The 25,675-nt window shown below is 56.2% G+C and overlaps 2 protein-coding genes across 15 annotated transcripts; one reads left to right on the top strand and one right to left on the bottom strand.

Annotated features, from left to right (window-relative positions):
- Positions 1 to 691: 691 nt before the first annotated feature.
- On the top strand, positions 692 to 16,503 carry RNF207 (ring finger protein 207; the record flags this gene model as incomplete). Of its 14 annotated transcripts, none has more annotated exons than XM_082398725.1 (17): positions 693 to 1,186; positions 1,834 to 1,966; positions 3,161 to 3,305; positions 3,406 to 3,487; positions 3,562 to 3,637; positions 3,716 to 3,841; positions 4,287 to 4,333; positions 4,615 to 4,687; positions 4,754 to 4,822; positions 5,341 to 5,409; positions 5,514 to 5,611; positions 6,371 to 6,569; positions 6,741 to 6,926; positions 7,198 to 7,249; positions 7,501 to 7,687; positions 12,072 to 12,152; positions 16,287 to 16,503. In XM_082398725.1, the coding sequence occupies exons 1-17, from the start codon at positions 996 to 998 to the stop codon at positions 16,501 to 16,503; spliced, it is 2,031 nt and encodes a 676-aa protein (XP_082254851.1). In that variant the 5' UTR covers positions 693 to 995. The 14 variants fall into 14 exon arrangements, 11 of the variants coding, with proteins under 11 accessions (XP_082254846.1, XP_082254843.1, XP_082254850.1 ...); XM_082398723.1 differs by having other exon boundaries at positions 6,371 to 6,623; XM_082398726.1 differs by having other exon boundaries at positions 694 to 1,186; positions 6,383 to 6,569; positions 7,570 to 7,687.
- Positions 16,504 to 16,548: 45 nt separating this feature from the next.
- ICMT (isoprenylcysteine carboxyl methyltransferase) lies at positions 16,549 to 24,211 on the bottom strand. Its single transcript, XM_082398802.1, has 5 exons — positions 23,914 to 24,211; positions 22,980 to 23,068; positions 21,897 to 22,066; positions 20,893 to 21,110; positions 16,549 to 18,361 (listed from the first exon to the last, which is right to left on the bottom strand). The coding sequence occupies exons 1-5, from the start codon at positions 24,106 to 24,108 to the stop codon at positions 18,179 to 18,181; spliced, it is 855 nt and encodes a 284-aa protein (XP_082254928.1). The 5' UTR covers positions 24,109 to 24,211; the 3' UTR covers positions 16,549 to 18,178.
- Between the last annotated feature and the right edge of the window lie 1,464 nt (positions 24,212 to 25,675).

The following is a 25,675-nucleotide window of genomic DNA, read 5'->3' as shown; positions in this document are numbered from 1 at the left end:
CACTGAAGTCTCACCTCATCACCGGGCGGCTGCCCTATTCTACCCCAGCTCTGAGGCTCTCAGAGGTCAGAAACTTGGCCGAGAGACCCAGCCTGCCAAAGGCAGCCCTGGGCTTCCAAGCCCTCTCACATGCTCTCCCAAGAACTGGAGTGTCTGCGGGAGGGAGGGGCGGCTGCTGCTCTCGGGCGCCCTCGACTGCCCATTGAGGAAATGGGGCCTCGCGGACCCACTCCTGTCCCGGCCCAAATCCGACCGCGCAGAGCTGGCCTAGCCAGCGGGGCCGTACGCCCCTGAGGAGCCCGCAGCCAGGGTCCTCGGGCCCCGCTCTGCGCGGCGCTCCCGCGTCTCCGGGCTCCGGGCTCTGTCACCGCGGGCGGGGTCCAGTCCGAACCTCGAACCCTTGCCCGGCGGGGTCCTTTCCAGCCGCGCGTTGCCGCCTCTCCTCCTCCGGGCGAGGGGTGCAGTGGCCGCGGCCGTGGCCGTAACCGGAGCCCTGGGTCACAGCGGCGGCGAGCGCCGAGATCCGTCCAGGTTTTTGGCGCGAGGCAGCCGGCGCCAGCCTCGGGAAGGTGGACGGGGGCACCGCGCGCGAGCCTGGGAGCGCCCGGCGCAGAAGGGGTGTCGGCTGCGGGTCACCCAGAGGACACCGGGAGGGGAATTCCTGGGGTGGGGGTGGGGGTGGGGGTGAGGGGAGGTGGGAGAGGGGGAGGCCCGGGGAGGCTGGGCGTTGGGTAGGAGGCACCGACTGACCTTCCAGGGCTGCCGTGGAGAGGCGGGGAGGGCGGCGGCACAGGGTCTGGCCCCTCCGCGCGCCTCCTGCCCGTTCTCCCCGCGCCCGGCGCTCCAGCCCCCAGCCCCGGGCCCTCGCTGCTCGCTGCTCCCCGCTCCACGACCGCTGGACGCCGCGCGGGGTCCAGCGGGCCAGGTAGGAGGGAGGCGGCGCCGGGGCAGAGGGGCCGCGGGCGCCCCGCCGCCCTCCTGCGCCGTGCCCGAAGATGTCGGGAGCTATCTTTGCGCCCCTGGAGGGCCCGGGCGCCCTGGACGCGGCGAGCGGCCCCCCGCTCGTGTGCTCGCTGTGCCGCGCGCAGTACGAGCACCCCTGCCTGCTGGACTGCTTCCACGACTTCTGCGCCGGCTGCCTGCGCGGCCGCACCGCCGACGGCCGCCTCGCCTGCCCGCTGTGCCAGTGAGTGCCTCGAGCCCCGGAAGACGGGAGACTGGCCCCGCTGGGCAGGGACCTAGGTGCTGGGAGGGCAGGGCTCTGACTCCCTGTGGAGACGGCTGGGAGAGGCTGCACACAGCCTGCACCTCTCCGCCAGAGAACGTGAAGGCTCCGGCCCATTTTACAGATGGGGTAACTGAGACCTGGGGTTATGGCCCAAGGCCTCCCACAGAAAGTCAGGGGGCAAGGGCGGGCTAGAGTACGCGTGCTGTCGGATTCAATGCTGCTGGAGTAGGGGATCTCAGCTCAGCGTCTGGACACTCCCAGTAACTCACTTGGGGGTCCTGAAGTCTTCAGTCAACACAAGCGGGTTATGTTGGCTCAAGTTACCCGGGGTGGCCCTAAACTTGCCCAATGCCGTGAGAGGGGGTTGAGGGGAGCCTTCTGCCTTTGACACCCTGAGTCGCCAACCCCATCCCAAGATTCCCCTAGGACTGGAAAGGGACGGGGTCAGAGAGAGCACTGGCTGAGATATTTATAGACGTCAGGCCTGCAGGCATCCCACCTCCCGCCGCCCTATTTTTAGCTCCAGCCTGGAATGTATGGAGTAGGAATCGGGTAGGGAGCCTTAGGGAAGGGGCCTCTGGATGTTGGCTGGAGCTTCTCCACAGACACCAGACGGTGGTGAAGGGCCCCAGCGGGCTGCCTCCGGTGGATCGGCTGTTGCAGTTCCTGGTGGACAGCTCAGGGGATGGTATGGAGGTGGTGCGCTGTGCCAACTGCGACCAGGAGTGCGGCAAGCAGGCAGGGGCGCCTGGGGGTGGGGTGGGGAGCGGAGGGTGCCAGGTTGCACTGTCCTGACGCTTGCAGTGTGCGCCATGTCATCAGAGGATCACCCATCAGCGCATTCTCCAACGCCTCTCTAAGGCACCCTGTATCCAGAATGTGGGCCCCATTTTACTGGTGTGGAGACTGAGGTCCAAAACAACTGCCTTGGGCCAACACCAAGATAGTTACAGGGGTTAAGGCTATTTCGATTTGGGGGGAGCTTACTGGTCCCCAACTCAGAACACAGTTGTGAATTGGAACAGGAAGGGCATGCCAGGGCACAGGCCTAGGCCAGCCCTCTGGGGTCCGCTGCTACCTGGGTAGCTGTGAGCAGCTATCAACAGCCCAAGGGGAAGTGAGGACATTGTGCCGTTGGGGAGGGGTGATCCTGAAAGACCAGGGAGCAGAGGCCAGGCTTCAAGCTGGACAGTGAAGGGCACGCGAGACTCTCTCTGGCCTGTGGAGGCTGGACCAGGTGTTCCAAATCCCAGGAGGATGTCCCTGCAGGAGCAAAAGGTCTGGGAGGGCGGGCAAGTTCTAGAATATGTGCTACGCAGAAGTACAGAGATAACCAGCAGGAGGTGAGGGGCTGGAGGTAGGGAGAGCGTGGGGAGGAAATGGCCTTGAGTGCCAACGTAGGAAGTTGGGGGTCTGTGCTTTCATAGCCATTGCTGGGGTCAGTGCCCTGGACTCTCAGCCCTGGGGAAGGGCACCTGCAGGTCTTCACTCCTTTTCTCCTCCCAGCCAAGTTCCCACTCCAGATGGCCGGGGTGGGCATCCATGTGGCTACTATTGAGGGTGCCAAGGGGGGCTTCACACACGCACAGGCGTACACACACGTTTTTGTTATAGGTGAAATGTTTTGCAAATGCAGTGCCTGCCCTCCCCACAACCCCATGTAACCCCCTCCGCAAGACGGTCCTGGGTACCTGCCCCTTACTGGACCTACTTACCTACTCTCTGAGCCTCAATATTCTCGTCTGTAAACTGGGTACATGAGAGCGCTGCGCGTTGGGGTTACATGAAAGGGCTGCATGTGACCGCGTGCCTGCCCCAGGCTGGGACCGAGACGCACAGCCGCGACGTGCGGAGGCTGCGGTTCCCTCGCGGGCTGTGATGGGGATCAGGCTCCCAGTTCACGGGCGGGTTGAGCCCGAGCTCTGTCTGCAGGACGCAGAGACCACGTACTTCTGCAACACGTGCGGGCAGCCGCTGTGCGCGCGCTGCCGCGATGAGACGCACAGGGCACGCATGTTCGCGCGCCACGACATCGTGGCCTTGGGCCAGCGCAGCCGCGACGTGCTCCAGAAGTGCAGTGAGTGCGGCGTGCCGATGGGGACCAGCGCTGGGCGGGGATGGGGGCGGGCACCGGCCGGAGCCCTCACCGCCGTCCCCCTCCCCGCCCCCCGCCGCAGCACTGCACGCCGAGCCCTACATCATGTTCTCCACCGACAGGAAGTCGCTGCTGTGCATCCGCTGCTTCCGGGACATGCAGGGGTGGGTAGAGGGCGCGGGAGGGGAGGGGGCTGGAGGGTGGGCCGGAGCAGGGCTCATCCGCGGGCTCCCCGTAGGGAGAGCCGGGCTCACTGCGTGGACCTCGAGTCGGCGTACGTGCAAGGCTGCGAGCGGCTGCAGCAGGCGATGCTGGTGAGCGCGGGGTGCCCGGCGCGCCGGGGCGGGGGTTGGGAACGCGCGCCCACAAGGCTGAGGCCGCCCTGTCCCCAGGCGGTGAAGGCCCTGCAGACCGCCACACGGGAGGCCATCGCACTGCTGCAGGCGATGGTGGACGAGGTGCGACGCAGCGCGGCGGATGAGGAGGCCGCCATCCACGCCCTCTTCGGCAGCATGCAGGTGAGGGGTAGGGGAACTAGACAGCCACAGGCTGAGCACGCTTACCAGCCAGGACCGGTCCCGGGACACAGGGCAGGCCCCTCCCCCCCGGGGCCCTCGTGGAGTTTCCAGTGTAGCAGGGCAGCGAGCATTGAGCTACGTTCACAAGTTACTTAATCGTAGTTGCCAGGAGAGTTCTAGAGGTGGAGCACGGGCCTGCCCCAGGCTGGCGCTGGTGGTGAGAGGGGGTCAGGGAAGACTTCCCCCAGGAGGTGACATTTAAGGTGAGGGCACCAGGGCTCTCAGGCAGTGAGATGCAAGAAGGAGGTGGCTCGGGCAGCAGGGCTGGTGGGCTGGAGAGAGAGCCAGCCTAAGCGGCTGTGTGGCTGGGGCCCAGGGGACTGGGAGAGTGCTGGGAGGTGGCAGGGCCGAGTCTGCCCGGTCAGTAGCAGACCTTCCCTCCCAGGACAAACTGGCAGAGAGGAAAGCGCTGCTGCTGCAGGCGGTGCAGAGGTGAGTGGTGGCGGGCTCTCCATCCCCTGCCCCTTGACCTCCAGACACCTGTCTCATAGCCTGGGCCTGGGCAGGCCCCGGCCCACCCTGGAGAGCAAGACATCCAGGTGTCTACCGGTGAGGAGGAAAACGTGGCTCGGGGCTCAGGGCTCAGGGAAGGGGTGTCAAGGAAGGATGCACAAAGCTGGTGGGGAGATGGAACCACCCAGTTCTGAGCCCGCCCCCCAAGTGGGGGTGGGCAGCCCTCCCCTTGGAGATGAGGCTGCCTGCTCCTCCCCCAGCCAGTATGAAGAAAAGGACAAGGCCTTCAAGGAGCAGCTCTCCCATTTGGCTACTCTGCTGCCCACCCTGCAGGTAAGGGGAGCTGGGGGCGCAGGGCCGGGCACCCAGCCCAGGCACTGAGCAGTGTCCCTCTCGCAGGTCCACCTGGTCATCTGCTCTTCCTTCCTCAGCTTGGCCAACAAGGCTGAGTTCCTGGACCTGGGCTATGTGAGTGCCCACAGCTTCTGTGTCTCCCCCCTCCCCACCAGGAACCCACCCTGCACACCAGAGCCCCCCACCTCAGGGCTGGGCAGCCTGTTACCTGGAGGCTGGACTAGAGGGTCTTTGGGTGGCCCCCTCTTCCACACCATCATCTACAAAACATTTAGGGGCTACCTGAACCCCTTTTAAGAGGACATCAGGGAATTCCCTGGCGGTCCAATGGTTAGGACTCCAGCCGGTTCAATCCTTGCTGGTCGGGGAACTAAGATCCCGCAAGCCACGCAAAGCGCGGCCAAAAAATAAACAAAAAAATAAGAGGACAGCAAAGCCTTAGGAGGGGGCATAAGCCTGCTCCCCCGAGGTGCAGGGTGTCGCCTGGAGTCCAGACCCCCCAGGCTTTCCTGTGGATTTGGGGGCAGGGGTGGTGTGGAGGATTGGATGGCAGGTGAAGTCCTAAAGACGGACGCGCCCTCGGGTCCTCCCGCCTCCCTGTCACCCCCACGCCCCCACCCACCTGAGCGCAGGAGCTGGTGGAGAGGCTGCAGGGCATCGTCACGCGGCCACATCGCCTACGGCCGGCTCAGAGCAGCAAGGTGGGCGGGGCCGCGGGGTGGGCGGGGTGCGCCGGGCCGGGGCGGAGGCCCGCGGAGTATGGAGCTGCCTCACGAGCTCGTCCGCCCCCCCCCCCCCCACCCAGATCGCCAGCGACCACCGCGCCGAGTTCGCGCGCTGCCTGGAGCCGCTGCTGCTGCTGGGACCGCGCCGGGCGGCGGGTGCCGGGGGCGGTACCAGCACGTGAGCCGCAGGGGCGCCGGGACCGGGAAGGGGGTGCGGGCACAAGGTCCCCGTTGGGGTGGGGGCCGCCCTTCCCAGCTCGCCGAGCTCCCCGCGCCGCGTCTGGGCTCCAAAGACGTCCACGCGGGAGGGAGAGTCCGCCCAGCCTGGAAACAGCCGTCGGGGCCGCCCTGGATCGGAAGCCCTTGGCTGACCTGGAGTGGAGCCAGGCCAGGGGTGGACAGAGGGACTCAGGGGCGCCCCCAACCGCCGCCGCTGCACCCGGACTGGGGTGTCTAAGCCCTGAAAGGAAGGGGTAGCTTAGGGTGGGACCTGGGTCGCCAGAAGCCGCAGGGGGTCTGACTTCCGGGGGGGGGGGAACCCAGTCTAGAGAGCTGGAGACCCCCGGGGGAGTTAGGAGAAATGCCTAAGCTGGATATGTCTGCTAAGAGCTCCAGGGCCCCAGGCAAGGGATACTGGGCATCAGGCCAGATTTGCAAGGTCGAGTGTGTGTGGGTGAACATAACTGCCTGAGGACATCCTGGTGGACATCCCTGAGGACATCCTGGTGGACTCTTCTGCACATTGGCATCACCCTCAGGATTTTTAAAAATACCCTGCTGATGTCATTGGTCTTGGGTGTACACAGCCTTGCGTCAGGTGTTTTCAGAGCCCCTGCGTGGCTGTGGTGTGCAGCCTGGGGTGAGAGGGCTGAGAACGCGCTGGGAGGCTGGGGGAGGGGAAGACCCTCTGGACCCCCTACGTCTACATCCACACTAGTTCTCTCCCCAGGCTAGCAGGGGGCTCGGGCCCCAAGGTGCTGATGGGGCCCAGCTGCCCTTCCCCCGTGGGAAAGATGTTGGGGTCACCGGTCCAAAAGCCCACGCTGCACCGGTCCATCAGCACCAAGGTGCTGCTGGCAGAGGGCAACGATTCACCCTTCACGGAACACTGCCGCCACTTTGAGAACTCCTACCGGGTGAGGGGGCCAGGGACCTGCCAGCTGGGAAAGGCCCCACCCCTTCTCACCAAGGTGCAGTGGCCAAATCTAGTCCTGGCCACCTGGCCTGCAAGCCGTCCCTCCACCGAGGCCCCCGCAGTGCACCCAGCCTGCAGGAAACACAGGCACTCACGCGGTCTCTCCCCCCAGCGCCTGCAGGCAGAGATGCAGAACCTGAAGGACCAGGTACAGGAGCTGCACCGGGACCTCACCAAGCACCACTCGCTCATCAAGGCCGAGATCATGGGTGATATCCTGCACAAGTCCCTGCAGGTGGACACACAGATTGCCTTGGAGTATGCTTCCGTGGAGGGCATGAGAGCAGTCTTCCAGGAGGTAGCCCTTCCCGAGGAACCTCCCTCCCCTGCAGCCCCACCTGTCAGCATGTACATGGGCTACCCCAAGACAGGAAGCGGGGGGGGACCTTGGCCTGGTGCCCCAGGAGTCCCTCGTGTGGCAGGCTCTGGAACCTGGGCCTTTGCTGCCTGGAACCACGTGAACTGGCTGGGAGTGTCCTATGGCTCTGAGTAGCTAGAGGACAGAAATGCTGCCAAGGGAAATTCCAACTCACGGCCACGTGCAGTATCCAACTTACTTTCTCTTTCAGATTTGGGAGGAATCCTACCAGCGCGTGGCTAACGAGCAGGAGATTTATGAAGGTCCCGGGCAGCTGCTGGGCACACCCCTGCCCTGGAGCTAATCCACATGCTTTCAGGGGCAGGAAGCCAGTTACCCACTAACCAGATACGAACCCCCGTGCTCTTCCCCCCAGCTCTTGCCTTTGCCTCACAGCTGCTAACCGGCCCCCAAATGATATATCTGAGATCAGGATTCAGTAAGTAGGATGCCTTCACGAGTCTTGCCTCACTCTTTACTTAGAGGTAATCACTGAAATAGTTGGGTTATTTAGATGGTTCAAGGCTGGAGAGTAAGAATTTGAAGCCAACAAGACCTAACGCTCTGGCCTGGGCCCCCACAGCCCAGCTCCATGACCTCCTCCAGCTGAAGCAGGAGAATGCCTACCTGACCACCATCACCAAGCAGATCACGCCCTACGTCCGCTCCATTGCCAAGGTGAAGGAGCGGCTAGAGCCCAGGTGAGACCAGGGAGTGTTCCGGGGGAACCAAGACACTTCAGAATGGGCGTGGGAAAGGTGCCACACCTCTGGAAGAGCCCCTTTCAGGGAAGTCAGTGGGCCAGGTCGTGAAGGTTTAATCAGGGCATCTGGGAGGACCAGGTGCTGGACATCTGCCAAAACACAGAATGAGCACGCTGCTCTGAGTTTCTGCTTTTTTTCTGCACACAACTGCCCATCTCTTTACACCTTGGGGGTGTAATGAGGGTCCTTAGCTGATCCAGACAGCAGGACACAGAGGAAAGAGAACTTCCCCAGTACATGGTTAAGCCAAGTCTAGATAGGAACCTGGACCAGGCTCTCAGCACCATACTTGGGCACTGGAGGTGTTACAGTGGCAGAGGATTTTTGGTGGCAGGTCCTCAATGTGCCTGCCTCTCAAGTCTGCGCCCCAGGGTGGTTGCCCTGTAGGGCTGCTACACAGTGGTCAACCTGGCCTCTCCCTCCACCACCCTCCAGGGGACTCCATTTGCCTCACTCCAAAGTGAGATCTCCTGATTCCCATATGACACATGTCCTCTTTCATGGTTTGGTGGAGCCCATCCCCCAAGCAGCTCCTTGAGAAAGGGTACAGAGAAGGGGCATGTTTTGAACAGCGCAAGGCTGCGATATCTTTATTCTGCCTTTGCACTTGACTGATAGTTTTGCTGGGTATTGAATTCTAGATGGAAATTCTAAATTGGAAATGATTTTCCTTCGAAGGCATCACTCTATTGTCTTCTGGCTTCCAAGGCTGTCTTTGAGAAGTTTGAAGGCATTCTGATTCCTAATCCTTATAATGTGACCCACTTATTCTCTTTATTTATTTATTTTAATATTTATTTATTTCGGCTGTGCCGGGTCTTAGTTGCAGCACGTGGGATCTTTAGCTGCGGTATGTGGGATCTTTAGTTGCAGCATGCGGACTTCTTAGTTGCAGTATGTGAACTCTTAGTTGCAGCATGCATGCGGGATCTAGTTCCCCAACCAGGGATCGAACCTGGGCCCCCTGCATTGGGAGCACAGCGTCTTACCCCCTGGACCACTGGGGAAGTCCCCACTTATTCTCTCTTCAGAAGCTGGTGGAATCTTCTCTGCTCCCAGTGTTCTGAAATTTCACATTGGTGAGGGTCTAATTCTATCCATTGGGTACCGGTGGGTCCTTTCAATCTGGAAATTCATGTCCTTGTTTGGGCATATTTCTTCTTGAACTGGTTAGTTGATTTTCTCCACTTTTTCTCTTTCTGGAATTCTTACTGGGTATTGGCCTTCTGGGGCTGGCCCTCTGATTTACCATCTCTTTTCAGTCTTGTTTTCCACCTCTTCATCTTTTTGCTGTACTTTCTGGGAGATTTCCTCTCTTATCTTCTGACTCTTCTATTTAGTTCTTCATTTTTGAAGAAGATTTCCAAGAGCTCTTTTAAATGTTTTAAATTGTTTTTCATTTCCAAAGAGGTGTTTTTGGTACCCTGACTGCTCTTATTACACAGCATTCTGTTGTTTCATGGACAGAATATCTTACCCCTTTGGGGGCTGATAGATGTTTTTTTGCTTTTGTTTTTTTAAGTTTCCTTCTCCCTGAAGTCTGTTTCCTCCAAGTTACTTTTTGTTTATGTAGGTTTCTACCTTCCCTGTTAAAGGCTTTTCTCAGCTGTCAGGAAGTCTTTGATCACCTGTTCATGTTAGGAGTTGGGGTTGGGGAGAGCAGGCTGGAAGCTCTGAGCACATGGGCGGTGCTTCAGTGTAAGGGATCTGGGTGGGCAGCGTTTTTTGTTTTGCTTTATCTTACTTTTGATGCCCCAACGTCAGTTTTAGATCTTTGCCCAGTTTCCTTCCTGGAAGGTCACCGTATGGAGTATCTGTATGCACAGCTGATTTTCTGTCCTTCAGTAGTTCTCACGGTGGGTCGCACCCTCCCAGAGACTAACCCTTCAGTATTGGGGGTGGGGGCAGCGGTTCGGAGGTAGGGATCTTGACCTTCATCGTCCTATTTCAGTCCCACCCTCCTGCTTGCAGAGGCATCGGGGCTGCCCGTGCCTGGGCCCCCTGAGGATTCTGTGGTGGGAACTGGTCGGGCCTCAGCCGCTCAGGTCTGCTGAATTAGTGACCATTGTCTACATGCTCTCCAGTTCCAAAATTTTGCTGTTATCCTTTCCTGCTGTCAACCTGGAGAGGTTTTTTTCCCCCTCATTGTTTTGGTCCCTTTACTAGTTTTAATGAGTTTGGGGAAGAAGGAAAATTAGAGTGTGTGTGTGTGTGTGTGTGTGTGTGTGCAATTGCTGTATTAATCCAGAACTGCCAAGCCACCTTTAAAGTGACTATTTTAACATGTCACACTGAGAGGTTGCACTCATCATACCTTTTGCACAATTTTGATCAAATCCCTGACCAGCCAGGACTAGTTACAGTGTCCTCCTAAGCTGACATTTACTAAGCAGTTTACTCCAGATACTGTGTGATTCCATTTATAAAACCTCAAAACCAGGCAGAACTCACCCCTGGTGTTAGCAGTTGAGATTGGGATTATTCTGGGGGGCCTCTGGGTGGAGGTGACATCCTGGTGCCGCCTACCCAGCCTGTTCACGCTGTGTGCCCGTTCTAAGCCGTGCTCTTAACCACTGGCGTCCTTCCCCTTCTGTGTGCTCTGCTTCGGTGGGCAGCTGGCTTCAGGTAGGGTGCTTCTGCCTGCCTGCAGGGGGCCACACCCCGGCAGAGTCACATCTCTGCGGGGAGGTGGCATCTGTGGTTGGTGTCAGCAAATGGAAAGCTCGGGCAGGAGCCCAGCTCCTGGAGGCTTGGGGCAAGCAGGGAGGCTGCCTCTACGCTTCTTCACGGCCCACTTTCCAGGTATCCGGAGCTGCCCTCTGCTTCCTCCCCTCCCACTGCTGGCAACTCACACCAACCCCACCCACCAAATCTGCTCTTGTTCCCACCATCCGCAACCTGTCGGCTGCACCCCTTGGCCTCGGAGAGCACCCGGGAGCCTGGGCTGTCTGTCACCTTCATCACACTCTTCTTTTGCTTCTGAGACGCCCCACACTCCCGGTTTGGTTTTCCTCCTGCCCCTCCAGCTGTTCCTTCTTTTGTTTTTTTTAAAGGGAAAGAGAACCTTTTTTAAAATTTTTATTTATTTTAATTTATCTTTATTTGGTTGCACCAGGTCTTAGTTGCGGCTCGCCAGCTGCTTAGTCGTGGCATACGAACTCTTAGTTGCGGCATGCACGTGGGATCTAGTTCCCTGACCAGGGATCGAACCTGGGCCCCCTGCACTGGGAGCGCGGAGTCTTAACCACTGGGCCGCCAGGGAGGCCCCCCAGCTGTTCCTCCTTAGTCTCTTTGGCTGGGCTCTGCCTCCTCGGCTCAAGGCCCAAGTGTCCGTTTTCCCCAGGGCTCAGTCCCAGGCATTCTCATCCTACGCCCTCTCCTTAAGGGGCTTCACCCAGTCTCCTGGCTTTAAAACCCCATGGTATGGCAGAGGACCCCCAATCCCCCTCCCCAGCACAGATCTGCCCAAGCTCTAGACTCATCTCCAAGTGCCCCTTCCTGGGAGAGTCTCCTCTTGGTGGTCTCAGGGCACCTCAAACCCCACAATGGCCCCGAACTTGGTTTCCTCCCCCCCGAACATGCTACTCCTGTTTCATCTCAGTGAAGGCGTCACAGTCACCCAGGCGCTCGAGTAAAAAGCCCAGGAGACATGGATTCCTTTCTTTCCTTCACCCCTATTGCCAACCCACCCTCAAGTCCTGTTGGCTCAACTGTCTTGGTCCACCTGCTTTGTCTCCACTGCGACCCTCAATCCAAGCCGCCGTCGTCAACCCCCTGACCCTGGCCCCTCCAGCACGTCACAGTCAGTGGTCTTTCTAAAGCCTATCATGCTGGGGCCTGAAAGTCCTTTCGGGACCCTCTCTGCCCACCTCTGACCACGTCGGCCCCTCCCCACACCCCAGGCACAACGGCCTTTCAGTCCCGCAAAGAAGCTAGACTGGCTGCCACTTCCCTGCCTCTGCCTGGAATGTTCTTGCTTCGCCTTGTTCCATGGACCTCATCACCCAGGTCTCAGCTTGAACGTCAGCAGGGAGGCCTTCCCAAACCACCCTACTGAAAGCGGGTCTCCCTCACTGTCACTCTCCATCATCCGTCCCGCTGGGCCTCCTTCCCAACCTTGGCGTGTCTCCCCCCGCAGAACGGGTCTCCCACAAGAGCAGGGCCCAGCCTCTCTCGTCCACTGCCGTGGCCCTGGCCCTCGGTAAATATTTGAGGCCCAAAGTGTTTGCTCAAGTTTGGTGTTTGTGCAGTGAGCCTAAGCACACGCAGCGGGCCAGCTCTGCTGCATCCAGATTCCTGGGAACTGCTTTCTCTCACGCAGGTTTCAGGCCCCTGTGGATGAACCGTCAGACCATCTACAAAACACGCATGATGATGGCGTGAACGGCGAGGCCCAGGCCAGGTAAAGTGAGTCTTTCCAACCTGAGCGGGCAAACGATTTAATCTCAGAGACAAATACAGGCGACAAAGACTGACCTCCGGTTTTCTTTTGGTCCCAACTTGCCACTGACCAGCTCTATGGCCTCAGCTGGGCCTCAGTGTGTAAAATACAGGGTCAGAGGGGTTCTTAAACTGGGCAGTGCCTTCAAACAAATGACCTCATAGATGACAGATGTGACCCTGATAGACATGACGTGAGGTTTATAACTAGGGACAGCCGTGGTTGCCGCCTGCCCCACCCACACCTCTGAGAGCGCAGGCTCCTACACCACTGTGACTCGAGAAAAAGGGATCGAGGGTTATTTCTTCCTGTGAGAGAGCATTGCTACTCACTGGAGCCACAGTGTTTGCCAAAATAATTGCCAGAGGGAGAAGAGAATGTGCAATAACAGATGTGTCACTGTCACAGGCTGATCTTTTCATATTTCTCTGGAGTTGTAGAAAGTCAGAGCTAAAAGGGCCTGGGGGCGGGGAGAGGTCTGCTGCATCCAGAGCCACCACGAGGTTGGCGACAGAGCAGAAAGCAGCCCTACCCTTCCAGGCACCATGCTTCGGGGGGGGGGGTGTCAATTCAAAGAGCAGGGTCACCACAAGCCACTGAAATGGTCTGCACTGCTGATGTTTTGGCAACTAAAAGTCATCAGAAGTGAATAAGAATCCTTTAGGAGGGGCTTCCCTGGTGGCGCAGTGGTTAAGAATCTGCCTGCCAATGCAGGGGACACCGGTTTGAACCCTGGTCCGGGAAGATCCCACATGCCGTGGAGCAACTAAGCCCGTGCGCCGCAACTACTGAGCCTGCGCTCTAGAGCCCACGCGCCACAACTACTGAGCCCGCGAGCCACAACTACTGAAGCCCGCACGCCTAGAGCCCGTGCTCTGCAACAAGAGAAGCCACCGCAATGAGAAGCCCGTGCACCACAACGAAGAGTAGCCCCCGCTCGCCACAACTAGAGAAAGCCCGCGCACAGCAACGAAGACCCAATGCAACCAAAAATAAATAAATACATAAATTTATTTAAAAAAAAAAAAGATTCCTTTAGGAGATGATGTAGTTAAGGTTCTATCACCCGCTGGTGCCTTCCCGGAAGGCTTGCCATTCTGAAAGCCTCTGCCTGGGTGGATTTTAGTGCTGGGACACAGGGAGACAGGGGAGCAGAGAGGAGCTCACATTAAGTGTTTCTTTAGGAACGATCCAGTGAGTGTCTCGGAGAGGAGAGAGAAGACCTCAGAGCCGAGAAACAGCCGGACCCTGAGCAGCCTCGCAGAAGAGCCTCCACTGAAAAATAAAGATTCTCACAGACCCAAACCGAAAAATGGGGGTGACGTCCCCACATGGAGAGAGCGCCCAGCTTAGCATGGGACTGGTCCCGGAGGTCGGGCGTTTTACAACATGCACGTCAAGGCTGGGATATTTAAGAAGAGGCGGTTCCCATCATGATTTTCTGTTTAATGTGTAATCATTTATCAGCAGTAAAACCCAGACAGTCTCTGCCAGGTCCCAATTTCAGGTTCTTTGGCTTGAGCTAGACTTCGTGTCGCCCCGAGTCCTGGTCCTCATCACGGTGACTCGGGACGGCATCCCAGTCCGCGTGGAAGATGTTACATGAGTGAACATCCAGCCTGAAGCCCCTCACGCCCCCTGCACCTCCCTGGTGTCTGTGTGCTAGTCCCGAGAGCTCCCGCTGGGATGGGGTGTGCACCCGTCTGAATTTCGGGTGATGAGACTCGCCCACTGTGCAGCACCTGCCCTGCCACAGAGGAATCCGGCTCCTCCTGAACCACAGCCCCACTGTTAACCGGGCGCCGCTGGAAAGTTCCACCCGCTAATCTGAGCGCTGACTCAGCATAGGGGAAAAAACCCTTCGCTCCAGCTTTTCTCACGGTAGGGCCAGGGCTGAGCGCATAAAGCCACGCAATAGCACCTGGTGGCCCGCATGGCAGGAGGTGGCCTCCGTCACGACTTCCCCACCGCTGTCCCTGCCTGCTGTCACTCTCCTGTGTTCACCTTCTATTGATATTAAAGCACGATTCACCAGCAACTTTGCTCTAGTGGTTTTCCACTCCTACCCAGTACCCTTTTTATCAAGCGGAACTTAAACAAAATGCTTAAAAAAGAAAATTAACCTGCATGACCTAAAATGTAAAGTTTTGGAGGCAAAATGATGCCCAAAGAATCATGCTTTAAGCAAACATCAGCTTGATTCAGTGGTTCAAACAGCGAGTGGCTTCTATGTGCCAGGTAGGCCTGCAGGTCAATACACTGACCCATCTGCCACATCAGTACCCGACACCTCCACACCTGCTGTCAAGAGCACCGACGTTCCCATCCCAAAGCATCATAAACCTCCATGGTAGCCTGGGGGGCTGGAGGAACTTGTCAAGACAAACTGGTTAGAGGTAGGACTTCAGAACAGAATCGAGGAGGCAAAACACATCTGGTTTTACGCTATAGGTTTTGGACATTTCTTAGTCAGAAGCAAAAAGACCTTAAGAGTTTCCGGGGGCTTCCCCGGTGGTCCAGTGGTCAAGATTCTGCACTCCCAATGCAGGGGGCCCGGGTTCGATCCCTGGTCAGGGACTAGATCCCGCATGCCACAACTAAAAGATCCTGCATGCTGAAACTAAGACCCGGCACAGCCAAATAAATAAATAAATATTTTTTAAAAAGTTTCTGAATCCCACACAATCATACTATTGTTCACAGTGAAATCAAGTACAGTTTTATTTAAGAATTGGAAATAATTTCTGTGAAAGAAAATCCAATATTTAAATAAACATTTCTGCATGTAAAAAGAAGAGTAATTACCCCATTAGGTTACTCTCCTAGCTTAAGCTATGGGACAGACCCTCAGGAGCAAGCGCTTGGGACCGCTGCTGATGGCCGGTCGTCCGAGCCCAGGACGGGGCGTCAGGCTTCCATAGCGGGGCACAGAGAGCAAGCCTCTCCCACCGTGCCAGACAGGCTGGGGTCGCCTGGCCTCACCAGGTCACTGCAGAGGCAAAACGCAGAGGGAGAGCACAACTCCCTAAGGCAGTAAGGAAGTGCAGAGAAGGGACAGTGGTTCACTCTTCCTGTCACAGAGGGGCTGCGACCAAACGGAGCTGCAGTCGGGACCCCACAGAACCTCACCTGTCAACACAACCGCTTGGTTTAGCGATGCTTCCCCATCATGTTAATCACCCAGAGTGCTAAGTAAGTGGAAGGGATTAATAACGTTCACTTTGTAGGCTTGTGCAGCAGTTTGTGACAACGAAGGGCTGGCGGGGCGCGCTGCCTTCTGCCCTCTGCCAGGCTCGCCTACAACCTCGTTTCCGTAAACTGCCATTCTCGGCCCCAGCCTGCAAACCCTCATGAAATGTATCATTTTGCACTGCTTCAGAATAGCTTTGCTCTGTGCAGTGCCTATTTTCCATTTCAGAGTCCCCGCTTTGAAACCTGCAATGGAAAAAGAAATCTCTTGACGGTTTCTTAATTTGAGGGAACCGGCGACGTGGCCTTTACCCAAAATAAGCTTTCGGGAATACCCAAAAAGCCTGTACCTCATTAACCTGATTCTCTTCCCTGTGCGCTGTCACTGCTGAATTTATAAAGTTAAAAATAACCTGAAGATCTCAGTGCTAGATGAAAGTCAATCACTTGCCAAATCCCGCCCCTAAGTAGTTCATCTTTGATCCCCAAGTAATTGCGGACTTCCGCCCTGGGTTACAAATCAGGGTGGGAACTTGCTTGTGGACCTGCTCTTTCAAGCAGAGCAGAATGTCACGTCCAGCGCAGGTGGTGTGACGGCAGCATCTCCCTGCCGACACCAGGGCCTGCCTCCTGAGCTCCAGGCCTGGCAGGCAGGCGGAGGAGGGACAGACCGTCAGAGGCCAACACCTCCGGTCTTAACTGTCTGCAAAGCCAGGGTCGTCACTAGCTCCTCTCCATCTGCTAAAGAGACAACTTCACGACCCCCCGTGGTAACGAAAGCTGGGTCCTAACCTGCTAGATGCAGCAAGAAAGGACTTTCCCTCAAAGAGCTGGGGGTGGCCGCCAAAACCCCAGCTACGCCCTCCTCAGTTTTGCAATCCTATTAAGTGGCGTTTATTTCACTAGGAGTGGTCTGGAGAACAAGTTTAGCACTGATTCAAGTCCCCAGACACAGCAAGTGCACGTTGATGTCCCACCGGGCAGCGTTCCCGCCAGAGGAATCTGCCGCGAGGCTCTGGCTGCTGCCTGGGTTGTCTGCCCGCGAGACCTCATGAGGCCGAGGCTGGAATCTGTCCGGCCCTCAAACCAGCAAAGGGTGCACCTGTCACCGATGAACCTGTAAACCTCTTTGGTATATATAATGATGAAAGAACTAATTAGGCCATGAAATCTAGAAATAAGTTAATATTTTGAGTTGGTAAAATGCTTTTTTGAACACACATTTCCGGTATCTGGTACAGTGAATCAAACGTCCAATTTTGTGTAACTCATGCAATATTGGTTTCGTTTATGTCATCTCTGTCACCAAAGTATTAAAAACGTTTGACATAGGTCTTCTAAGTCTTCACAAGACCCCTGCGAGGTAGGTGGTATTGACCCCATCCTACAGATGGGGAGGTCTAGGCACGGAAAGGTTTAGTGGCTCCTCGAAAACCGCGTGGCGTGGCGTGGCGTGGCAGCGCTCCAGCCAGGGGCCGATGCCACCTCTGATTCACGCTCTGTTGGTGCCACTGCAGGACTGCACGGAAGGAATTCACACTGAGAGCAAGTTGCCCTCTGGTCCACAATTCAACAAGGGTCTCAAAGCTTGTATGTTTGACTCGTAAAGCCAACCACTCTTCCCGAACTGGAAAAACAAAAGTACTGACTAAATCTCAACCGGGATTATTTGCCCTATTTTTTTCATGAGTTGACTTGCTTGAATTTCATAGTTGTTTATGCTCAAACCCCTTTGGAAAAGACAGTTTGAAATGGCATTAGGGACGATGGAATTTTGAGAACAGAACATAGAAATCAATTAATAGATTTAAGTCAAAACACAAAAATATAAGCTATGATAGAATAAGAATAAACCCCAAGTAAACGGAGAGCAGTATTTCTCAACGTTTAACAATGCCTTGCACAGAGCAGGTGTCCAGGAAGCATTTTTTTGGATAAAGGAGAAATGACACATCTTTGACACGCCTGTCACTGGTAACAGCCCCCTTCTGGGAGGAGCCAGGACCCAGGAAAGCCACAGGGGCCCACAGTCTCCCTGGCCCGGGGAGCCCTGGTAACACAAAGCGTCAGCTGAGGCATCTGGAGGGGTCTGTGCTGCCTTTCTGCCAAATGAAAGGTGGGGCTCACACGCCAAGCGAGTCCCCCGAGTTCATACTGCTGTTTTTGAAAACAGGTAAGTAAACATGATGAGATACATGAAGAGCCAAAGTGCCTTATAAGGAAGTGTCTTTAAAACTATAGAGATCCTCATGCACTTAAGGACAGAAACAGGGAGGTTAAAGCTGTGCTGTCTGTGTGCTTCAGTCCAAGTAAGGGTTCTGAATGGGTTGCTAACGCTAGTAGGTACTGGAGCCCACGTACCCCTCCTGCTGCAGGAGCCTCACTCAGCGTCAGGAGCGAGCCCCCCTCTCCCCAGAGGTCTTGGTCACAACTTAACAGCCCCGGCCTCGTAGGGGATGGAGTGTGGCCTAGGCTCTCCCCGGGCACGTCGGGGGGGGCACTGCCGAGTACTGCTGTTATCTGCATCTCGTCCACCTTTAATCTGCGTCCTACCTTGATGCAGCCCGAGAACACGCTGCTCCGGGGCAGGGGAAGGTGGGAGTGGGGGTGGGAGGGGGGTCCTTTGGTCCTAAGGCCTTCTGACCATTTGATTTTGAGTGATATTCCAGAAGAGTAACTGGTGACATACAAAATGATTTAAGAAAGTCCGTTCTGCAGAGCGGCCGACAGGAAGCAGTTCCGTCCCACGCTGCCTGGAGTGGGAGGCGCCCCAGCCTGGCCTGGGCCGCCCGGGCCTATCATAGCTCCACCTTGACCCCCTTTATGAAAGGCAGGCCCGTGGGCACCCGCTTCTTATACTCCAGGTACTCGTCTCCAAAAAAGTGGATCAGCGAGATCTCCTCCTCCTCTGTCCGGTCGCGGAAGAAGCGCCACACTGTCAGAGCGTAGCTCACGCCGCAGATGGGGTTACACAGCACCACCTGACGAAGGGACACAGGGTTAGTGGACTCGGGTCAGTGTGATCCGACACCTTGAACTTTAGCGGCACGTGCTGCTCTCCAGCAACCACAGAGGACTTCCTGCCAAGAGCCCGAGAAACTCCCGAAATATCACCAGGGTCTTTGAGACCCTGAGCCAGGGCGCCATTAACGGAAACCACACCATCACTTTCACAACAGGGCTAAACACCCATCACTGCAGCTTTCGTTCGTATGCTTTCTGTTGTTCCTCTTACCTGAGAGATATCTAAAAATTGAAAGGAAAGAGCAACCTCTTGCATTTCAACCCCCAGGCAGGGGTGCTAGCAACTCCTCCCTCCACCCCCATTCGTGAATTCCCGTTCCAAGCACCACCGCCTTCCCGCGTGGCTCCCAGCCTGCCCCCTCCCTAGCACGCTCCCTCCCACCCCACAGCTGCCTGGCCCCCTGCCTCTGGCCCCCGCAACCTTCCTGCGTAAGTGCCCTCGATACACTGCTATCAGCTGAGCCCCCAAAGCCACTTCTTCCATCAGATCACTCCCCTGTTCAGAAAGCACCAAGGCCTCAACCACGCCTCCTGAGCCCGGCTTTCGAAGTCCAGGAAAGCAGCTCCTCGGCCCACTTCTGTGTAGCTCACGGAGCCCATTGATCCACCCCTGCCCACGCCGACGGGCCCCCCGGCCCCCGCCCGGGACGTATGTCTTCCCCACATGGGTGACCCCACTTCTTCTCACCACTGTTTACTGAGCACCTACTGTGTCCCCAGCACATGCCAAGCCCTTTACCACCAACCAGTAAGCCATTCGACGCCCAGAGCAAGCCTCTTGAGTAGCACCGCCACCCCCGCTTAACCCGCAAGGAAACAGAGGCCAATCAGTTGATGTTAGAGCCGGACCGGCCCCACCCGCCCGCCAGCGACCCCAGAGCCTGTGCCGCCACCGCCAGCAGACCCTAGAGCGGGGTTTCCCAGTCTCAAGCCACAACCCGTCATGGAGCCAGGAGATCAATCCCGTGCATCCGAAACGGCATTACAAACACTAACAAGATAGGAAACAGAGTGTTTTGTACACAGTCAGGGTGAGTGTTGTTCAGGAAAGATGTGTGCAGCTTTTACACACACTTGTGTGCTGGGTCATGGTGTAGAAAGATCTATAGTCAAAGAAGTATGAAAAGCTCTCCAGTCCTAGAGCACTTAGGTTTATTAGTTAGCACTTAACAGCAAATTACATGATTCCACTACAATCAATCTGTTCCCGGGGAATGTGATCGTTAATGCGGCAGTCTTAAGTTTCAGAGTTGCAAGTTTTCACACAAATGCTGTGCAGTAACCTACTACACCACTGGGGGTCACCAGAGTGCCCCCCCACAGCATGCACTGCAATGGGATGCCTGGGGGCCCAGACCGGATGTTCCCAAAGAGGTGATGAGTTTTCTAAGCTCTATCCACGTTCTCTGGCCAAGTTCTTCTAGGACTAAGAAAACAGATTCAAGAGACAATGCTCAAGAAACAAGGCTCGGAGGCTTCCCTGGTGGCGCAGTGGTTGAGAATCTGCCTGCCAATGCAGCGGACACGGGTTCGAGCCCTGGTCCGGGAAGATCCCACATGCCGCGGAGCAACTGGGCCCGTGAGCCACAACTACTGAGCCTGCGCGTCTGGAGCCTGTGCTCCGCAACAGGAGAGGCCGCGACAGTGAGAGGCCCGCGCACCGCGATGAGGAGTGGCCCCCGCTCGCCGCAACTAGAGAAAGCCCTCGCACAGAAACGAAGACCCAACACGGCCATAAATAAATAAATAAATTAATTAATTAAAAAAAAAAAAAAAAAAAAGAAACAAGGCTCGGTCTGCAGCCTGAGACAGAGCAAACCTCCATCGCTCATGTTAAACCCGACACATGACCCTGGGCTCATCCACAGCAGCCTCTAATGAAAAGTCAGCTAAGCTGCCCCTTGAGTGGCAGAGGGCTCTCCCCAAAGCCCCATCTCTGTCCTCATCCCACTGGGATGCTCCAGATCTAAGTTAAAGAGGCAGAAAAGGGGTACGACGGGGGTGGGTAACGGCACCTAGAATCGCCGAGAGTTTACAAGCTTAGGACACCCAGATTTTAAGTACATAGCAAAAAATGCTAAAGACTAAATCAGTTCTTTTGACTTTTATTTAACTACCACTTGAAACATGGCAGGGAACATGTGTACCTATTTTAAAAGGACCGACAGGGACGTCCCCGGCGGCCCAGTGGTTAAGACCCCACGCCTGCACTGCAGGGGGCCCGGGTTCAGTCCCTGCTCAGGGAACTGAGATCCCACCAGCTGCACGGCGTGGCCAATAAATAAATAAATAAGTAAACACAACACTTAAAAAAAAAAGAAAGAAAATGGAAAAACAATTAAAAAGACCAACAACTTCGTGAATACACTGAAATCTACCGAATTATACACTTTGAAATGGTGAATTTTATGATATTTAAATTATATGTCGATTTAAAACATATTTTTAAAAACTTTAAAGGAGACCAGTATCGTATCTGATAGCATACCTGGGTTCCGATACTCCAGTAAAACCACCCAACATAAGAAGGATGCCGGAACCAAGCGTATACTCCGCTTGTCACCAGAGTGTGGGTTTCTGACTTTTCATTCTGCACCACGTGGTTGAAATTGGAACCAGCTGTAAACATCGCCGCTTTCCTCAGACACTCTCCAAAGACCACCATCAGCAGCCCCGTGGCGCTGAGCCAGGTGATCTGCTTCAGTTCTGCAGGAGAGGGATGGTGACAACCGGGGAGTGAAGACCCTGGACTGCTGAGTTCCCCTCCGCATGCTTAAAATTAACCTACGTTTCGAAAGACAGGGACACTAGAACACATGCTAGTGGGCAATCGGCATCTGTCATCACATTAAAATTTAATTATAAACAAAACACAGTCCCCTAAGTCGTGCTGTTCACCCATTCACGTTAGAACGCCAACAGCCCAGTTAGAGAGTCACGGCAAGGAGCTGACGGGCTCTCATCCACACCCCCCGCCACACGCTCCCATCCTTCCTCTGGGGACAAACACAGCTAAGTGAAGCCGAGAAGGATCCAGCGTCTCCCGTCTTGGCCCTTTACTGAATCTTAGGAACTACATACATTTCATTTAACTTGCTGTGGAAAGTTCAGTGTCAGAGTAGGTTCCAGATGCAGTAGTTTTTGCTAATAAAATTTTTACATGAAATTTCTCAAGTCACAGAAAATGAACAGATCCAAATCTTCTGACTGTAAAATTGGTATTACAGCTATCAGAGGTTGGGACTTCCTGTTAAATGGTACACACTACGTCCTGCAAGGCTTAAAGCGTAAGGTCAACACATCCTCCATTCAAAATCCAGAAGCAGAATTCACAAGTGGAGCTTGTCCCTTATAAAGAGCTTAGTGAGGATAGAGGTCTGGGGAAAATCACTCGGGGAGATTAGAACTGAGAGGTGAACCCACGTCACTGTCCTCAGGCCCACGTGGAAGCCACCCATCTCCCCTGCAGAGGGGAGAGCAGGGCACACTGACCTGGCCAGAAGATATTTTCAAGTGTGAACTCTATCCAAGAAGAAAGAGCTGCTACTGTATACTCCACACTGTGATTCAGGAGAAAGGAATCCAAGGACAGACTCTTGGGATTATTGACGGCTGTGACTAAGTATTCAGAATAGTGAAACAATGACAGGGAGCACATATACCTATTTAAAAACAAAAAGAACGAGAGGTAAGTTGGGGCAAGGGAATCAAGTTAGCCGTTAAGTCCAAGTACAGATTTGGTCTGAACTGTCCCTGAATTCTATGATGAGGGCCTGCTGTCACCTGTCTGAGAGTGGACATCAGGCACCCACATGTAGCATTATTCCCTGAGGTTTGCAGAAAGGGGGGTTGTAAAGGGACTATGTTGTTGAATGTCACAGGAGGGAAAAAAAGAAAAAAAACCAAAAAACAAAAAAACATAGGTTAGGAAGGCACTATAGGCCTTCAGCCTTTTTTAAAATGACACTACACACAGTAAAACATGAAAGAGAGAAGTATCAAAATAAAGTAGTGATGTATGTCGAATACAAAAATTCGAAAAACTGAAATAATTCCAGCAAAGAAGGATTAGATGGCTCAGAGTATTGATAATAGGAGATGAAGCTTTTTACCTTGAAGCCACTGGTTCATATCCAGGTCAGGGCCTAGAAGGCTCAAGGGACTGAAATCACAGTGTAGGGAAAAATCCTACACTGGCCGTGGGGGAGGCACTAGATGTGACCTAATAGAAATTAGAGACGGAAAAGGCCTGTGAAGACGAGCCAGAGCCTTGCCCCTTCCTGTCACTGAGGACCAGTACCCTCTTCTGGGAAGGGCTGGTCACATTACTGAAGGTGCAGCAGATGAGAGCACCTATGGGAAGGGCGCCAGGGAGACTTGTTTCCACCTGCGACAGAAGCAACCAACGGGCACAAGTTCTCAAGGTTCGAGATGCGGGAATCTAGGAAGCTAGAGGCCTCATTCCCTTAGAGCCCTCACTAGCCTTCAGCCAGCCAGGGATGCGGGAATATCACTACTGACCCTCTGATCCGCCCACCCTCACCTCAAAACTATCATTCCCAAAGCACTTCTTACCAGCCAAAGTGATTCCAAGAAGACTGGCTAAAACTTAGCAGCACTCCACAGCCAAACACAAAGCCAAGGAAACAGGCTCGGATGGCTATCTGAAATGGACCCAAAAGGGGATCAGTCACCTGGTTGTTCACAGAGCATACATCCTACTTCCTGGGATAAGTAGGCCACCCGCAAGTCCACGGAGCCGATTTGCTCAGAGGTTAACAGGGTGAAGCAGGGCTGCCTGGGTTCAAATCCCAAGCCCACCCCTCTATGGCTCTGTGGCCTTAGGCAAGTTACTTAATCTCTCTCGACCTCGGTTTCCCCATCTACACAATGGGGATGACAAGAGTACCTACCTCTGAGGACTGCTGTGAAGATTACCCAAGTAAAGCACTTAAGACGAAGTGCTTCGTAAGTAAGGTTTAGCTACCATTACTATTATGATTGTTATTGTCACTCAGGGCTGTGGGAAAACTGCGTTAAACCTAGCTTATTGGCCGGATTCTCCCAAGTCCATGCAGCGAATCTGGTCGGGCAGCCGGGACTCTGCGCCCAGCCCCCTCCACGTAACTGCGGGGGCCTCTGACCTCAGACTTGACAGCAGGTAGTTCTCCACACCTTAAATTACATAAAAGAACTCGTGGGCCCGCTCACTCCCCACCCCACGTGCATCTGCCGCAGCTGCTGAACGGCACCAACCGCAACTTCCCACCCACTCCGCCGGGTGGAGGGGGCCCGCGCCCCACGCCCCCCGGGACTGGCAGGGAGGGGGCCCTCCTGCCACCTGAACTCGCAGCTGCTAAAAGACGCGGCCGGGGGAGGCAGCCCCTCTCGCGGGCCGCGCTCTCGGCAGACCCGGACCTCGACCCCGGGGGGACGGTGCCCACGCCCCGCGCCCAGCCCGACCGGCCCCCGGTCCCCGCCCCGGCCCTCGGCCCGGCCCGGCCCGCACCTGGTAGCGCGGCGGCCGGTAGAGCAGCAGCAGCAGTGCGTTGAGTCCGGCCACGTAGAGCGCCAGCCCGGTGCGGCCCTGCAGGCCGGCGCGCGTGAGCAGCGGCAGCGCGAGCACCGAGGCGCCCAGCAGGAAGGTGGCGAGGCTGAGGCGCGCCTCGGAGCCCGGCGGAGCCCGCGCCGCGCAGCCCGCCATGGCGCAGGGCGGCGGACCAGCGGGCGGCGGCCCCAACCGTAGCCTGGGGAAACCCGCCCGCCGCGCCTGCGCACTGCGCTGCCGACGCCGGCCGGGAAGGGCAGCCGCCCAGACCTGCGCACCGCCCGTGAACTCTCGCGATACCGCCGCGCCGTGCGGCAGGGGCCCGAATTTGACAGGAGCGCCCCGCCCTGCCGCCCCGCCCCGCCCCGCCATCCCCCCGGGACCCACTGACACAGGCAGAGCTGCGGCTGGCTGGCGGGGCCGTGGGGAGGCTGGGTCCTGGGCCGAGAAGTTGCCGGCGGCGTCTGCCAGGAGTCGGCCCCAAACTCCATAATGTCCCCGTCCAGAGAAATCACGTGAAATCTAAAGCACCCCGCCCCCGCCGCTCACTGGCCCCGCGCGGTCCCCCGCGAAACCGACAGTCCTGGGCATGCGGGCGCGAGCCGGCGATCCGCCTCCACCCCACCCCGCCCCGGGGGGTCCGCGCGCAGAGACCACCCGCCCTCGGCAGGGTCTCCGAGCGCCCGCTGGGCGCCCAGGCTGCGGGGACACTACCCTTGGGGCATGCACGCAGCCGGGTGACCGCCCACTTCAGTTCGCGTCGAGGGAGAATGTTAGCCGACGGTGGAAATCCTCAAGACATTACGTTTTTTTATAAGGCAGCATGCAAAACTTTACAGTGTGATCCTGACTTCACTTCACTTGGGAAAGAAAAGCATATGTGTGAACCTGGGAAAATGTTTGGAATAGAAGCCAAAATTACTTCACAACAGTAATCTTCAGGTGGTAGGGACTCTGGGAGAATTTTACTGTCTTTTTTTTTATATGTTTTTGTATTTTCCATCTGGCCTACAATCAATCTATATTATTTATGAATTGTTCCTTACTTTACCGGCGCAGCATTGTGGAACTTCCCGGAGCAGGAATCCAACCCGTGCCCCCTGCAGTGGAAGGGCTTAGTCTTAACCCCTGGACCACTGGGGAAGCCCTGTTCCTTAATTTTTTAAAAGGTAAATGCTTCCACTTCCGGGCGCTCACAGAGGCCTGATGGCGGAAAAAGGCAAGTAAGCAAATGACTAGAATAAACTATGGTGGGATGGGAGTGGGTCAGGAGCCAAGTAGGGATAGAGAGGGAATGGGAGCGACCCCAGAGAGAGGCCCGTGGGTGGGAGCGTTAGGAGTCTGCCCTGGAAGAGTCGGTACTGGCAGCCCGCCTGAGGCTGGAAATGAGAGCAAGGACATCTACAGGAGGGAGGGGACCGAGTTTTGCAGACACAGAGGCAGGAGGAAGCAAGCCTGAAGCGGGATAGGGGACAGGCCCTGGGGGAGGCTGGAACCCAGAGTAGTGGGTCAGAGAGCCATAAGGGCAGGTGGGCTGTGAGCTGCAGTCAGCCCAGTCTGCCTCTGAGTCCCTGGCCACCCTACCTTCCTGTGTCCTTGCAGGACCAGGCAGGAGGCCTGGTGTCTGGAAAGCTGGGTTCAGGGAAGGGTGGAGAGCCTGCCTCAGCAGCTTTGTGAGCTCAGGCAAAGCAACTCTATGAGCCTCAACTTCCTATAAAATGGC

This window comes from Balaenoptera borealis (genome assembly GCF_965194805.1).
Source record: "Balaenoptera borealis genome assembly, chromosome: 1".
Taxonomy (NCBI): Eukaryota; Metazoa; Chordata; class Mammalia; order Artiodactyla; family Balaenopteridae; genus Balaenoptera; species Balaenoptera borealis.
The sequence above is the reverse complement of the archived record's forward strand: the minus strand, read 5'-3'. Positions and strand labels throughout refer to the sequence as shown.